The following is a 15492-nucleotide window of genomic DNA, read 5'->3' as shown; positions in this document are numbered from 1 at the left end:
AGGTTTACCCGCTCACAAGTGTAAACTCCCATGACAAAAAAAAGATCAGATCGCATTTGATCTGCCATTTAAAATGGTAAAGACAGTTTTCATATACAATTTACTGTAGTTTAAAATAATGCAATAAAAATGTCTTTGTATCCTCTAAGGCCGCAAGTCCAACATGGAGGAGGTCCAGGATGAGCTGATGCACAGGCTGACTCTGGGTCGCAGCGCTCAAAAGAAGTTCCAGGCTCCACCTCGTAGCACCAGCCTTCCCGCAGTCAACATCAGCTACGACTCCAACCCTGAGGAGGTCAAAGCTTGGCTTGAGGCCAAGGGCTTCAGCACTGTGTAAGATAAGATAATTTATTGATCCCAAAGGAAATTGCAGTGTCGCAGTACTGTACATATTGCACAAGGAAGCAGACAAACATTTTTAGAGTAACTACAACAAAAGTTACAGAAGAGCTAAGCGACGGAAGTTGAATGTAAGAGTGCCTGCACGGCCAGTGTCTCTCCACTGGCTGTTGTTTCCTTCTGTACATGAATATTAGGTTATAAGGCACAGGATTGGTGCAGTCTTATGCTGTGTTCCATTTTAATTGGGATGTTGGATTTTCAGAGCTCCAGGTAGGAAAGTTTAGCTGCAACGACTCCACAAGTTGGATTTTCTATTTGAAAATCCAGGAGAGCCTCACCAACCCAGAGTTCAAAATTTGTCAACAGTAATAAAAGCAGTAGTATTACACGTTTTATTATCACTTCTGTTTGTGTCTTATTAAATCAATCTGTGAACGTGTTTCCAAGATGGTTGGATGTGCAAAATATTGTATAATGCGTCATCAACTGGTGTCGCCAACAGTGGGGTATAAAAAGTGGGACATATTTTGGCATATGTTTCATAAAACACTGGTAAAGGATTGTCTAGCCAGACTAGTAAAGTCTGAAATTGTACGTAAACTGTTTTTTGGAAATGCTTTTACAATGGTGTAAAATTATTGGAATATTTATAATAATAACTAACATGGTCATATCTGGGGTGACGTTTTTCTCAGCTCTGACTTCTGAGGTAAATGAAATGCAGCATTAGTGCATCTCAATTGCAGTGTGAAGAGGGGAAAATGAGACCCTTACTGCCTAAGGACTAGAGAGTGCTATATTGTTTTCCATGCAGTGATATAGAAAATAGTCCAAAGATTTCTTTAAAACATAGCAAAATGTTTGGGTGCCAGTAGAAAGAAAGCAAAAGTAGAATTTCCATTATAGACAGTTTCCTCTCTATTTTATGTGTGCAGAACTGTAAACAGTTTGGGGGTCCTGACCGGAGCTCAGCTCTTCTCCCTCAACAAGGATGAGCTGAAGACTGTGTGTCCTGATGATGGAGCCAGAGTCTACAGCCAGGTCACTGTCCAGAAGGCTGCCCTTGAGGTGGGTAAAGTCGTCAGTAAATTCTGCTCATTTTAATCCTTATTTTCCTACGACTTTTTTATTTTACTATTTTACCAGCGAATATTCAAAGTGTTAGGCCCAAGATGCTCAATAGGGACTGTCTGGGATTTCAGAACCCCAGAACTGGTTCAGGTTATGCTTCATTCTCAAAATGTTTTAAGTCGAAGTCTGCCAACTCTGGCAAGGTTGCCTCTGGTTTCTTTCGTGTTCTTCTCATCTGCAGGTCTTCTTCTGAACCCTCCTATGATCCACTGATAAAGCTCTCAAGCAGTAAGGTATTTTAGTTCATCACAGAAAGGTATCTCTTCTCTGTTGGCTAGATTTAGTGTAATGTCACAAATGGCTCTAACTGTTGAGGTAATTGAGAATTGAGTTTGGGAACATTTTGGGGGGGATACATTGTAATGTAGGAAACCCTCTGTTGTTACTGTACGTCTAACCATAAAATGGTATGGCACAAGTTATTGCACAACTATGTCTTTAAATAAGCACACATGCTGTGCAATACACTTCAGATCATTTCAGGTCCGTGTTTTAGCCTGGTTATGGCCTGTAACACATTCTTTATCACAGCAAATCTGCCCAACAGAGAATGAGTAGAGCAGTGTAAGATAATGACCCTCACCCCTAAGATACCCCCGCACATAAATGATCTACTTAAGTAGCTTTTGCCCATTGTCCTTCCACCTGTACCTTTGGAGTAGGCACCAGTTCCTCTGATCCAGGAACACGGCTGTGACTACGGATGGCTACCCCTCTGACCCGTATATAGGCTCACGCTACATGTGTTTGGGTGTTTAGAACTGAGGTTAATGTTAGCATTGTTGCTATAATGTCCCTCGCTAGTTGAAGGATGAAACCCTCCTTTTGCCCTTAATGCCTGTTTTAAAGGTTTGTGATGTTGCATTCTTCAGTGCTTCTGTCCTCATGTCATGCAGAATTGTGACGTGTTAGTGGTAACCAGGTCTAACGTGTAGTCGATCAGCCAAGACATGTTCTGTGTCCAAAGTTTGCTTCTTTAGTTTTGCACTGGAGCTCTCACCCTTTGAATATTACTGTTATTTGTCCTGGTAATGGTCGGGCTTTGCATAATTCACACTGGTATTTTACTGGTATGCACACGCCTATACTTACCATGAACTTTAAGTAACGTGACACTCTCAGCATCAACAGCCAACAGCTGCCACATTTCTGTGTTATGTACAAAAATACATTCTGCATCCTAAAATATAAATATCCTTGTCTCGGTTTGTGTGGTTGTGTTTGATTACATTAAACAGTATAAAACATTTTATCCATGAACACAATTTTGGCTGGTCGATTTCATTTGTGGGAGAAACTAAATTAGATTTGTCAATCAACAATCCAGTGAATTTAATCCATGATCCTATTCTCTCTCTCTGTGTAGAGGAGCTCCGGCTCTGAGCTGCAGGAGATCATGAGGAGGAGGCAGGAGAAACTAGCGGCGGCGGCCAGCGACTCAGGAGTGGAGTCCTTTGATGAGGGCAGCAACCACTGACACCTCCTCCTCCCCTCTTGCCCTCTTTCATCCTTCTCACGTTGTCCTTTTCCAGGACGCATCCGAGCGCGCCCAGTTCGCAGCCATCATGCGCCGCAGACAGGAGCTCCTGGACCCGTCGGACAACGGAAGCACCTCGGATGTAGACTAAAACGTTTTACACCCCACCGTACTTGGTGAAATGAAGGAGTACTGTAGGCGTAGGTTTTTGTACACTACTCGCAACATTAGACCAAAATGATGCAGCCAAGATGATTTAAAAAAAAAATGTGAAGAACACATAGTTGTGGCGCCATCGGGTTAAGCATTAAATCCATGTTTTCAATCATTAATATTCTATTAAAAAAAGTGAATAGCCTGAATGTTCATTGTGTAGTCCTGCTGTAATTTGTTTGGGAGGAAAGATGGGACTGTCTCAGAAAGTATTGTGATGTGTGCTTGCAAACAAGTTGATGGCCGAGGTTGTGATATGTTGATGAGGGCACATTTAAACACTTATTTCAGTAGATTTTGGAAATTTACTTCCGGTGATGAAGGATGGCGGTTCAAAGATGTTGAGGAATTGATTTTCACAGGAACCTTTTTCCTGGAATGATATGGATACAAATGTCCACTGTGAATGTGAACCCTCACATTGGTAAGGTGGGTTATTAGCTCAGAATGTAGTCTTCTGGAACAGTGCTCTATTATGGGTGTGATGGGAAAGAGAAGATAGTTGGCGGCTATCTTTGTGTACATTGTTGTTTGCTGGCAGAGAGTGGATATTTATGTAAATTATCATTTCTATTTAAGCATAATGCCAAAAGAGTAACTTTATATTGACTTACAGTTGAGCAGAAACAGAGGAAAGAGGCACATTCTTTATAAGGTGTGCAGAAGACGTGGCTACGATAAGAGTACCCATTTGAATTCGCCTTCAGCTGTAGATTATGTTTTCAGGGAATTTTTCATACTCGCTTGCCTCTTAAGCCTACAAAGACTATGGTTCGATTCCTCCAACAGCTGCATGATTTCATCATTTCTGTTTTTAATAATATAATCATTTTTCTGGAATTATTTTGAAATTATCTTTATCATTTTGGACATGTACCATTTACCATACAATCAATCATATTTTGGATTTGAAATGTTTACTTTCCCAGAAAGATGTTACTTGTATGGATGAATTTATCAGTTTTGCCCACTTTTTTAGATGGTGTCTCTTGTATCTCAAGTGCCATGATCCTTTTTTTTTTTGAGGGGGGGGGGCACGCATATCCTCACTCCCACTGAAACATCAGTTGTCTCGTTACATTTAAAATGGTCAAAGCCTTACAAAAGGCTCCTTTGTTCATTTATCTGACAAGCCATTTACTCACTGTGAGAATCCACAGTTCATGTTGCTCTCTTTTCAAATCTGTTTAGTTATGTTATGCTGTGTGAAAGCAGTACAGTTCACTATGTGCTTTGGCTAAAGGACTGCTGTTATCTGATAGCTGAGTGGGAAATGGGAACAACTTCAACAATAAGAGTTATGCTGATGATGTACAGAATAAATGGATACATATACAGTTGTCTTTTGCCTTATTTTCTTCTTTTACTGCTAATGGTCAGTGTCGGATGGCATTGTTGTGTTTTATGGAACAGTCATAAAATAAGAAGAAAGGGTGCTCTACAACCCAGGATTCCTCTAAGTGGAATAAGCAAGGCAGGTAAGTGTGGGGTGGCTGTTCTTTCTAATAGAGTTCAGACTGCAGGACAGTTTAAACCCTTAGCAGAGGACATTCTTTTCCATTTACTTTACATTATTCTTCACCACACATATACTAATACTAAGAAAAGTCACTTGATTTACCCAGAAAGACATATTTGCATTTATTGTTTTATTTCCAATAACCACACACATTAAAACTCTGTGAAGACGATCTGCGATCGCCCCTCTAGTTTAAGGGACACATTGCACAAAAAATGGCACCAAAGACAAACTGGACGCAAGTCTGAACTCGACGCACACTACATAAAAAGAAAATAAAAAAAAGAAAAAAAAAAGAAAAAAGTGAGACAGTCCATTTTCCTTCTGTTCTGTAACATGTGCCTGCCTGTGCTGGGGAGAACCGTCCTGGCCAATACACAACATTCCGGCTCTCCGAGCAGGAAAGGTGAGGTGACTCTCTCAAATAATCTTTAAGAAATCCTTCCCAAGTATCTGTGTAGCTTTCTAGTGTGTTGGACATTAGCTCAGGTCATTTTTCTCCATATGCTGTTGAGAGATCGTTACAATATTGTACAATATGCAGTGTCATACTTGGAACATTTTTTTTTAGAAAAAGCTGCTGTATTTATTTACAACAATAAACACCAAATTGATGTTAAATTGAAGAACACTATAGAGACAGATTTTATCCCAATTGTTTAGCACATAATGAGAGACATGGTGTTTTCTTACAGGCTTTGTATACGAAGCCTACTGTTTGAGCTCTTTGCAGACCTCTGCAAGTGGAACTGATTATACAGGCATGTCTAACATGAGGGCAAGCTTTTAGTTTTTCTTCAGTGGCATGCATTGTACCCTAGTCTATGTCCTGTATTGGCAAATAGCTGAGGGATTCCTTATCAAATCATTACTCTACCCCAATTACAATTCTCAGGCTGTGCACTGCCAGTGACAGCTATACCTTTTTCTTTAAAGAGGAATTCCACTGACTTTTCAAAATCTTATTTCTTAATAAGAACATTAAGAAATGTATTTAGGGTGGTTTGCTCTGAAGTCTGAATCATGCACAGTGATGGTGATAGGAACTAGAAAACTTGAGTGTTTAATGTACCTAAAACCTACATCACAACGTTATCACATGAAATCTGAAAGTGCCTGATGCCTGAAATGCTGTTTTACAGATTTGGCCTAAAATGTCATTTTTAAAATACATTCATGGTGGAGGGATACATGTCTAAAGTCTAAATATGTTTCAGATTTGATTTTACAACTGTCAACTTTACATATAAAACACACATGTGAGTTCACTGGATAGTAGTTGTAGACAGTGTTATTGGTTCCATTCACCACCACGGTAAAAAAGATCTGTGCATGTTTCTCTACAATTGATCATTTCAACCCAAACTGTTCTGAACTGCTTTATTTACATCTTGAAAAATCTGTGGAATTCCCTCTTTGAGAGAGTGCCCTATAATTTCGTATACAGTGTGTGCAAGAGACTCTGCAGCTAAGCTAGAAGACCAAGAACAATGACTTCAGAATGTACTCAAGCATCAGCAGTGCTATACTGGTGCTGGAGAATCGGTTTCGGTGTATAGCAAAAGAGAACTTGCACTTTGAGTCACTGTGGTGCAAACCTCAGACACAAGTTTAAAAAGGAAACGTTAAAGATGAGAAGACCAGTATATCAGACTTCTTGACCATTAAAGATATTTTCACATCGGCTGATACAGTTGCAAATACTGCTGTTGCACATTTTGTACATTGTAAGCACAAACATGGGTGATAACGGTTGGAATATCCAACAGCTTCACTTTCAGGCCCCCGTACATGAAGGACCCATCCGCATCATGCAGCTCTTCTGGAACAGATATGTGTCTTGTGTGAGTTAACTTAACAAATCCTGGAGTTCCCTTTTGTTTTTTGTTATTTTAGCATTCACAGTCTCTGCGTCAGCTAGTGTTGATTATGCGTAAGAAGATTGATATGCACATTCCTGCTCTGGACACTTTGGATTTCCACAGCTTGGAAAATGGTCCTCTGCGCAAGTCCAAGCTTGGGTCTTCTTCTTGATCTTGTTCTTCTACCACAGAACTGATAAAACAATCCAACTAGAAGATGTTGTGAAGAGAAATGCTGTAGCTCAGTACAGTCTCCACAGTGGCATAACACAGCTGACCATCAGCATAGCAGCGCTTAGCATACAGTACAGAGAATACAGTGCAAATCGTACAGTACCGAATGTGGGCAGTTTTGAACCGTGCCTCGTCACCTCAACAAATCTTATATCCAGCTGGGGCCTTGTACCAAAGAGTGTGTGTGTGTGTGTGTATGTGGAGAAAGTAGTACAGCAGTAGATAATGCACGCATACTCACACGCACACGCACACGCACATAAACGTTTCACTTATACGGAATGTTCCCCTGTGGGGAGTGGCAGTGTGACAGTTAAGAGTCCGACACAGCTGGCTTTAGCACTTTAGCACAACGCAGCTGCAGAAACCAAGGCAATGAATACTAACACTATTCCATGTGTAAGGGTTACAATGTGTGTGAAAAGAGCACACAAAATTACACTCAACAACAGCCTAGAACATACTTGGAGACTTTAAACCCCTGGACAAACGCATGGTCCTCCTCTCCCCTTTGCTGTGCACACAGCCGTGTCCACTGCCAGGGTTATATTGATAACTCCTGAGAGAAAAAAAACCCAAATAAACCAAAAAACAAACAAAAAAACAAAAAAAAAAAACAATCCTAACACTAAACCAAGTTTCTTTTTCTTGCCTCCACTAGAGGGTGCCAGCGCTTCAACATGCTCTTGCCTCAAAGGCTCCCGCTAAAACTTCTCGCAGTCACTCCCTACTCATGACTAAAGTTGCAGAAAGCAGCCTGGCTTGTGGACGGTGATGTAGATTCCTTAAGGCAAATCTTTTGTCCTGTCATGCTTTCACCAATTTGAACAACAGAATGAGGGGTGGTGTCTTTCTCTCCTTGGCTGTAGTTTTCTTCTTTTTTTGTAGGCCTCTAAGCAGAGAACAGATGCCTGAAGCAAAGGAGAGTGAAGTGCTTTGCCACAGCCTGCAAAATACATAGAGCCACACATGGATTAGTTTTAGCAAAACATCAACAATCAACATGGTGAAATTATACAAAGGTATAAAATTATACAGTATGTATTTTTTTTGCAAAGCTAAAGCTGTAGTTAGCAGGTACTGTCTAAAACATGTTTCATTTAGCTAAGTGTATTAGAGATGGGCCACAAATATCCACTAGGACAGGGTTTCTTAAGCTTTTTACCTTAAGGTCTACTTGTGTATAAAATTGCAATTAACCCCCCCCCCCTTATTGTAAATTAGGTTTATTAGAAACGTTTACACACTTTCAGCTGCAATAAACCAATCAAACGAGACCAAAATAAATAGCGCAACACAACTAACAGAACAAGTGTCTGCAAGCAGTGTCTTCAAATCCCACAAAAGATTTTCTTTGTGGTTTAAGTCAGGCGAAAACAAACCTGGGTGAACTTTGAGGTATGTTTGGGATCACTGTCCTGAAAGAAAGTCCAATAACAACCAAGGCGCAGCATCCTCAAAGAAGTCATGATGTTTTTCTACTAGAATTTCCTGATACTTGCTTGAATATGATATGATTTTATCTATCCTTCTTTAACTTTATTTTTAAAAAATCTTGGTAGGGTTCTTACTGTTAACCAGAATTCAAGCTATTGTCTTCTCTTGAGCAGGCTCATGGACCACCAGAGAGTGCTTCACTGCCAACCTGTGGCCTAATTCAACATTTACTTAAACCATAAAAATATTTCATTTTGCAATCTGCATACATACTTGTCCTTGTCGTCGTTAAGACTTTGTGACATTCTCATAGATCACATCACTGGTGAGACTCTGCAGTTTTTTCTTCTTCCACATAAGTAGGACACATTGATGAATGAAGACATACTGCTCCTGCACAGAGAGAAATTACTGAATTATTTATGAACAAAGGTTCAACAATTCTTGTATACAATATTCACACCAATTAAAAAAAATGGCTCCAGGCTTTAATAATAAAGAACAAAATTTAACTCATTAGAAAATAATTCAGTGGCTGTTAATAGCCACTGTAGAGATAAGAAAGAAATCAAAACACTGTCATTACCTCTGTTTGCACCATGGAGAGCCGATGGGAGCGCATCTCTGATACCATACCCAAAATATCAGCGTACTCATGCTCCCGAATGTGCTGCATCAAGCGGTCCAGAGCAATGAACGTGCCTGTCCGACCCACTCCAGCGCTGCAAAAGGAAAACACAAAACTGAAGCATTGAGATCCTTCTTTCTTTAGTCTGTCTGATTTATAGGGGCTTTGAATATTCCTTCTTTGAGTTCATTCATAAACATCTAGATTTTTTTAATGTTGTTTTATAAATGTCAGGTGGTGGGGTGTGTGTGTGTGTTTGGGGGACTTTATCCTTAATAAGTTAACTGGAGGAATACACTGTGATGTAGCAGTACAAGGGCACACAAAGGTCACAGTTTGGTCATACCACTGTTTAGACCTAATAGTTCAGTAAGAATATGGAACACCTGAAAAAGGCAACAACTTGGATCCACATTACGACACTGATGTAGGATAAGACGCCTTGGCTTACTGCAGTTTGATGCGAATTCACATCCCGTTACACCCCTACTGTGATGTAAACAATAGATCCACTTATATGGACACCTACAGCAACCTTTATAACAACATTCTACAAGATTTTGGAGTGCTTTGGATACATACATCTCTCCAAAACGTCTTTGGACCACTTCATCTGACGCTTGCCACTGTGCTTGATAATGTAAAGTGTGCATGCAGCTGCTTGGCCATGGAAGCTCCCAGCACAGTTTTTATGCTGTTAATGGCAGAGGAACTCTGCAGTTATTGAGTCAGCATGTGCCTCAGCAATCAGCAACCCCTGCTCTGTAATGTTACGCGAGTTGCTGTGTTTCCCAAACGCTTCCACTTTTCAATAACACCACTTACAGCTGATTGTAGGATATTTGGAAGGAAAGAAATTTCACCAATTGACGTGTTGCAACGGTGGCATCCTTTTACAGTACCATGCTGGAATTCAGTGAGCTCTTTAGAACCACCTATTTTTTCACAAGTGTGTGTAAAGGCAGACTGCACGGCTAGGTGCTTGGTGTTATATACCTGTGGTAATGGGACTCAATGAAACGTCTGTATTTGTCTATTAATAGGTGCGTCCAAATACTAACTCAGTGTATTAAAAGCATTACATTATAAATAACCTCCACCAGTTACAACCACACACACACCCAGCTATCTTGAATGTGCCTGATGATGGAGGTCAGAGAAAGATACTGCATACCTTCCTTACTAACAGCAGGTGCTTGACAGCAAAACCAGCATGAGCCAAATCAAGCCAGTGTCCAGCTGGTACATTTAACCTCAGGCCTGAAAGTGTGACAGCAAGCCTGTCTGAGCTGAAGGCTCACTGAAAGCTTTGTAGAAAACTGAACTACAGCCAACAAGATTCAACAGCAGCAAAAGAGAAAGAAAGCTTAACTACTACTGCAAATGTAATGTTTTTGCTCTTATGGATATGGATAACCCATTTTTTAATTCCCTGTCAATCAATAATAATAATAATAATCAATATCCATACCCTCCCTTTGTCAGTGGGACAAGTCTTGACTAACACCATCAAGGCAAAAGATTATAAAAAAGGAAAAAAGCTAACCCCCAATTGCTTCCCCGGCACTGAGGTGATTTTCCACTGCTCCAAGTGTGTATTCTTACTGCAGTAATCAACAGTGGATTTGTGTGTTCACTGCCACCAATGTGTAAAACACAGAGGCTCAATTTTGCTGTACTGTTGTGCAATGGTTGTAAAGTGTATATCCAAAATGTTATTTTAAGATTATTTGTCAATACTGAGATTATACTTTATTACATTACCATTAATAAGAATATTTTAGCATATCAAACAGAACCCTTTATAATGCAAGATTACCTAATTGTTGCTTTCTATGATTTTCACCAAATTGCACTGACAACAGATGTAGTGTATGATGAATAAAATGGCACATGTTTGTAGTCACGACACTACCACTGTTTGGCATGTGTTGCATCAGTTTTCGCCTTGATGCAGTCTCTGTAACATCCTCTTAACCAAACTCATCTGCCTCACAGTGAATCAATAGCTGGCAACCAGCCACAACGATTACAACCGGTCTGCCAGTCCACTTTGTAACTGTAGTCCACAGTACTGTAAATTAGCCTACAGCCTAAGAGTTCAGTAAAAGACAAAAAAAAAGGTCTCTAACATCAACAGAGCTCTCAAACTCCACTTGTTTCAGACTGGCTTTCTCTGAATGGCCACTAAATGCCACCAAGTATCAAATGACTGCAGTTTTTTTTGTGGCTCATGACTTCAACTATTATCTGTCACAGTTACTGCCTCTTGCTAGCTAACGTCAAACTGCAGTTCAATGACGACAAACTGAATGGAGTCGTTGAAGCATCCAGAGAGAATCACATTACCCTCTGAACTGCTTGATGCTTTAACTACTACACTGCATTCTGTGAATGGTTTCATTGTTCTCAGCCTTTTCTACTGAAATAATCCAATCCCTTATAAAAAGGACTAAACAGGGGTACTAAAGTAAAAATCAAGTGTAGAACTCTCTACAGAGCTGTAGAAGAACGTCAGTGTGTTTTTCTCTCACACGCAACTGGTAGTGACTAGTTACAATTACTTAGTAGAGTGAATCTACTTTTCACTCAATTCCAAGTTTTTGATTGCTCACTGTTATCTCATTTGCTATTCTTAGTAGTATTTCTATACTACTCTGATAGTTCTTTCAGAATAACATAATGTGTAATCTCAAGAGCAACCTTTCAAAAGGTAACCTTTCAGAAAACGCAGTGTGGTAGTGGCAGCATAAAGCAATTAGGAGTCATTATTTTAATGATGTTACAGCATTTTTATTTTAATGTGTCATACTTAATAGTGGATTTTCAAAACCTAAAAAAAAAAAAAAGATTTCCAGAGGGCTTTTCTAAAGCAGAACAGTGCTCACCTGCAGTGGACTATAACTGGACCTTTAGTCCTGTTGACCTGCTGACGGACAATCTGCACAAACTGCAGGATGCTCTCGATGGCATTCACTGTGGGGACCCCGTGGTCGGGCCAAGATGTGTAGTTAAAATGCAGAACATCCTGCGTCTCATCTGCCTGTAGGGGCCAAAAGCAACAGAGACACTGAGAGGAAGTCATGAGACAGAAGACCACAAGACACCAACCTGATTCCTCAGGCAACTCTTAAGAGCTGTGACTCACAACAGACACTACTAGCTGTTAGCATAAGCTATTTAAAAAAGCTGGCCACACCTATGTAGGTCACATATAATTTAAGCAATGTGATTGTCGAAAAGAAACAGCTACTAGAGTGACACTGAGCACTGAGTATCAGCATTTAACATTATAAATGAATATAAATATAATAAATAAAATCATTACATTTACTCGCTGTTATGAGTCCAATTTTCCTATAGCAAACAATGATGACAACTGATCATTTAGTACCCTATGTTTAGCTTGTGCAAGTGCTTCTGAATGAGTAGTTATTAGTGCTGAGCCATCTATTTTAACTTATTCAAACAGAGAATAGTAGATAACACCTCTGCCCCACACACTGGAGACTAATGGACAGATTTTGTGAAAGAGGGGGGTGAGCAGTGTAGCATGTTATTTACTAAGAACTTCATAGCAACTTTATAATTAACATATGACCAATGCGTTCTTCTACAAACAACGTTCTAACAGTTTTTTAGATGTGTTTCAGGTTCAATGATTACTCATAGGTCAAAATAATGTTTTTTGAAAAATAGTTCAATCAATTACTTTTTTACTTTCTTTTTCAAAACACACTGAGTTTCAGCAGGTGGTTTCAGTGCTTCTCTACTGATAAAGCAACAAACTCAACTGCACTGAGTTACATGGTGCATTCTTGTCTCTCCTTTCTATTTTCTGTCCCTCAAATACTCACATATCCCAGTCGGAAGTTCCTGATAGTCCACTCAGGAGACTCACTCTCAGATAGCATCTCCACTGTGATCTCACCGTATGACACAGGCTCATCTGTAAATGGCCAATAGTGATCACACTTCACCTGCATGAGAAACCATAGGTTAAATGTATAAAAAGACTAGGAATATTTTTACAATATGCAATTAACAATACCATATACTATACAATTAAAATGTGGTTGCTAAAGTTTCTTTATTCTTTAATTTTTCTTTTTAATACTTTAGAATAATAGTGGAGAGATTTTAACACATGTGGTTACCAAAAAAAGTGTAGCCATTGCCTTGGTGCAGCACATATGCTAAAACCTTCTTGGCTTCTAAAAACTTCTGGCTGGGAGGGATTTCAACATTTTGTTTAATAAAAAAATGTTTTAAACATATATCAAGACATCAGCATCAACGTTAGAAAAGTAACATTTAAAAAACATATATTTGTATAAAACATATATTAAAAAGTTCATTATAAATGGACCAAAAGAAATTCTCAAAAATTTTCCTTTCTCTTGTAAAGTTGCAACTTTGGACAAACAGCTCAGATGTATGACATGTATGAGCTGTATGGGCTGGGGAGTGAACAGTTCATTTTGAAACACTGACATGCTACAAAATGTATATTTTATTTTATTTCATAAAACTTAGAAAAGTTTGATTTTTCACAATCTGGCCCTTTTAAGATGATTAAGACATATATTCAGTTTGACGTGTTTTGATTTAAATGGTATTGTACCATTGTTACATTAAAAAAATCAATCAGCCACAGAGCTGCCAGTACACACTGTTTAAAGACGTGCAATCATACAATCATACTAAACAGAAATCAAGTTCAGATTATCCTCTTTTTCCCCCTAATGATTTTGGGCTTGAGTTAAGCAAGGCTGTCACGTTCTGTGCTCATTAATTACAGAGCCATGGGGTCCAGAAGAATAAAGGACAGGCTCAAATAGGTTGCCATGGGAACTGACCCTCCTGCGCTCGTTGCACTGAGTCAACATGACGATGACGTGTGAGTTCTGTTGCAGCACCATCTTCCAGAAATCGTTGCGTGTCTCTGGGAGCGGCCCCTGCGTGGCGATGTACTCACGAGGAGACTTATATCCCTGTCAAGACCACAGTGAAGAGATGAATGTTCACCTGTTCAGTAATACTGTCTAGCTTAGGCTTGTTTCTTTCATGTTTCTGTTATTGTTTGGCAAACTGAAAGCAGTTAGATAAGCAGACTTGCACTTGTCAATATAGAAGTAAATCCAATGCAAATTTACTTATTAAAAATATATTTTATTTATATTTTTAAATATATTATATTTATATTTTATTATATTTAAACAGAAGAACAAAAGTACTCTAAACTTCAAATGAGTAATGTTTAGTGTAGTGTTTATGTGACCACAGAAATGGCAGGTGAGTACTCACAGGGATGTAGTTGGCATTGATGTAGTCTGAACCTTCGTCATTGTGCATAGAGATAAGCTTCACTCGGCTGAAGTCATCTGTGTGAAAAACAGGCACCTCATCAATGTCAATGATAGCAGCCAGTGTAATAATAAACACAACAGACATAACACTGCAAATTATAGTCAGCTTCATCTTAACGCTATACTGTGTGTGTGTGTGTGTGTGTGTGTGTGTGTGTGTGTGTGTGTGTGTGTGTGTGTGTGACATACTGTCTGTGGTGAGTGCTTGTAGTGTCACCGCAGCTCTGCCTAATGAGAATATGATAGAGGCATACTCACAGGGCAAAATGTTGGTGTAGCGGTTTTTGGGTCTGTTTACTGGCAGATCAGCAGCATCATGGGAAAGGTCCAGCCCAACACTCTTTAATTCCTGTAACCAGAAAAAATATATCCAAGATAGACTAAGTGCAGATTTGGGTAAAATATCATGTGGGTCAGTGTTCAGAAATTATATTAATTAAGGTAAGCAGCTCTAAAAGAAAAGCCAAATAAAGAGCATGTAATTGCTGTTTATAAGATTATAACTAAATCTGTATATGTATGTTAATGTAGAGCAAAGGTGCCAAAGCATTTTTTCTTGGGTTGTCAAAATGTTTATGGTGGCATGGGGGTCGAAAAAAACATACACAAATAATATAAGTAGGTCATTTTTTAATCCAGTGTCTAATAATGCTTTTCTCTTTAGGCAAGATGGATGGGAAGGCCAAGTTTGGTATGCTCTAGTGAAATACAATTTTAGAATTTTCGATTCATCATTTAATGTTCACACAATATAAAGAACAACAGGTGTTTTTTTTTTTTTTTTTACCAGAAAGGCAAGCAAACTGAGTTCTAAATTGGGCACTCCTGGACATGGATGGCTGTAGCATCATCAGTGGTTGAGCAAGTGCTTAGACAGTTATGCAAACTGGGAGCCAAATAGTGCCATTTTTAAATAAAGCCCTTTACTTAAGATAAGAGAAGACTATCATATGCTTAAACTGGATGTGCTGCATGAGCGAACTGCCTTCTTTCTTTTTACACTCTGGTGTCTATTCCAGCATTTCCTGCTGTTATCAGACCCACTGATTCTGATATGCCACCTCTAGTCACAAGGTTTTGATATGCGAGATGAGAAGCACTTCAGATTTTTTTAAAGAATTGTTAGAATGTGTTTTCTCACCTCAAACTGTAGGGAGAACTTGTATGCAGAGTCTTTGCTCATGTCTTTGATGTAGGCCTCAAAGTCATCTAACTGAACTGGGCTGCACACAGAAGAGGAGCATCCACATTTCAAACAGTGACATTTTTTTCAACAAACG

The 15492-nt window shown here is 39.2% G+C and overlaps 2 protein-coding genes across 10 annotated transcripts in view; one reads left to right on the top strand and one right to left on the bottom strand.

The window, feature by feature from the left end:
* eps8a (EGFR pathway substrate 8a, signaling adaptor) overlaps positions 1–4498 on the top strand; it is a 57036-nt gene extending 52538 nt beyond the window's left edge. For all 8 annotated transcript variants that reach the window (XM_072672673.1, XM_072672671.1, XM_072672672.1 and 5 more), the window contains 3 exons: positions 150–333; positions 1278–1410; positions 2840–4498. In XM_072672673.1, the coding sequence (XP_072528774.1) occupies positions 150–333; positions 1278–1410; positions 2840–2950 (428 nt within the window). In that variant the 3' untranslated portion in view covers positions 2951–4498. The remainder of the gene's footprint in view (positions 1–149; positions 334–1277; positions 1411–2839) is intronic.
* A 301-nt stretch (positions 4499–4799) lies between these two features.
* Positions 4800–15492, bottom strand: part of ptpro (protein tyrosine phosphatase receptor type O) — a 68760-nt gene continuing 58067 nt past the window's right edge. For both annotated transcript variants that reach the window (XM_072672662.1, XM_072672663.1), the window contains 9 exons: positions 15354–15435; positions 14471–14561; positions 14151–14227; positions 13703–13837; positions 12701–12823; positions 11732–11886; positions 8802–8937; positions 8489–8608; positions 4800–7724 (listed from right to left, as the gene is read on the bottom strand). In XM_072672662.1, coding sequence (XP_072528763.1) covers positions 8504–8608; positions 8802–8937; positions 11732–11886; positions 12701–12823; positions 13703–13837; positions 14151–14227; positions 14471–14561; positions 15354–15435 — 904 coding nt within the window. In that variant the 3' untranslated portion in view covers positions 4800–7724; positions 8489–8503. The remainder of the gene's footprint in view (positions 7725–8488; positions 8609–8801; positions 8938–11731; positions 11887–12700; positions 12824–13702; positions 13838–14150; positions 14228–14470; positions 14562–15353; positions 15436–15492) is intronic.

Source organism: Salminus brasiliensis, chromosome 2, assembly GCF_030463535.1.
Source record: "Salminus brasiliensis chromosome 2, fSalBra1.hap2, whole genome shotgun sequence".
NCBI lineage: Eukaryota > Metazoa > Chordata > Actinopteri > Characiformes > Bryconidae > Salminus > Salminus brasiliensis.
Note: the sequence above shows the minus strand (reverse complement) of the source record. Positions and strands in the feature narration are given on the sequence as shown.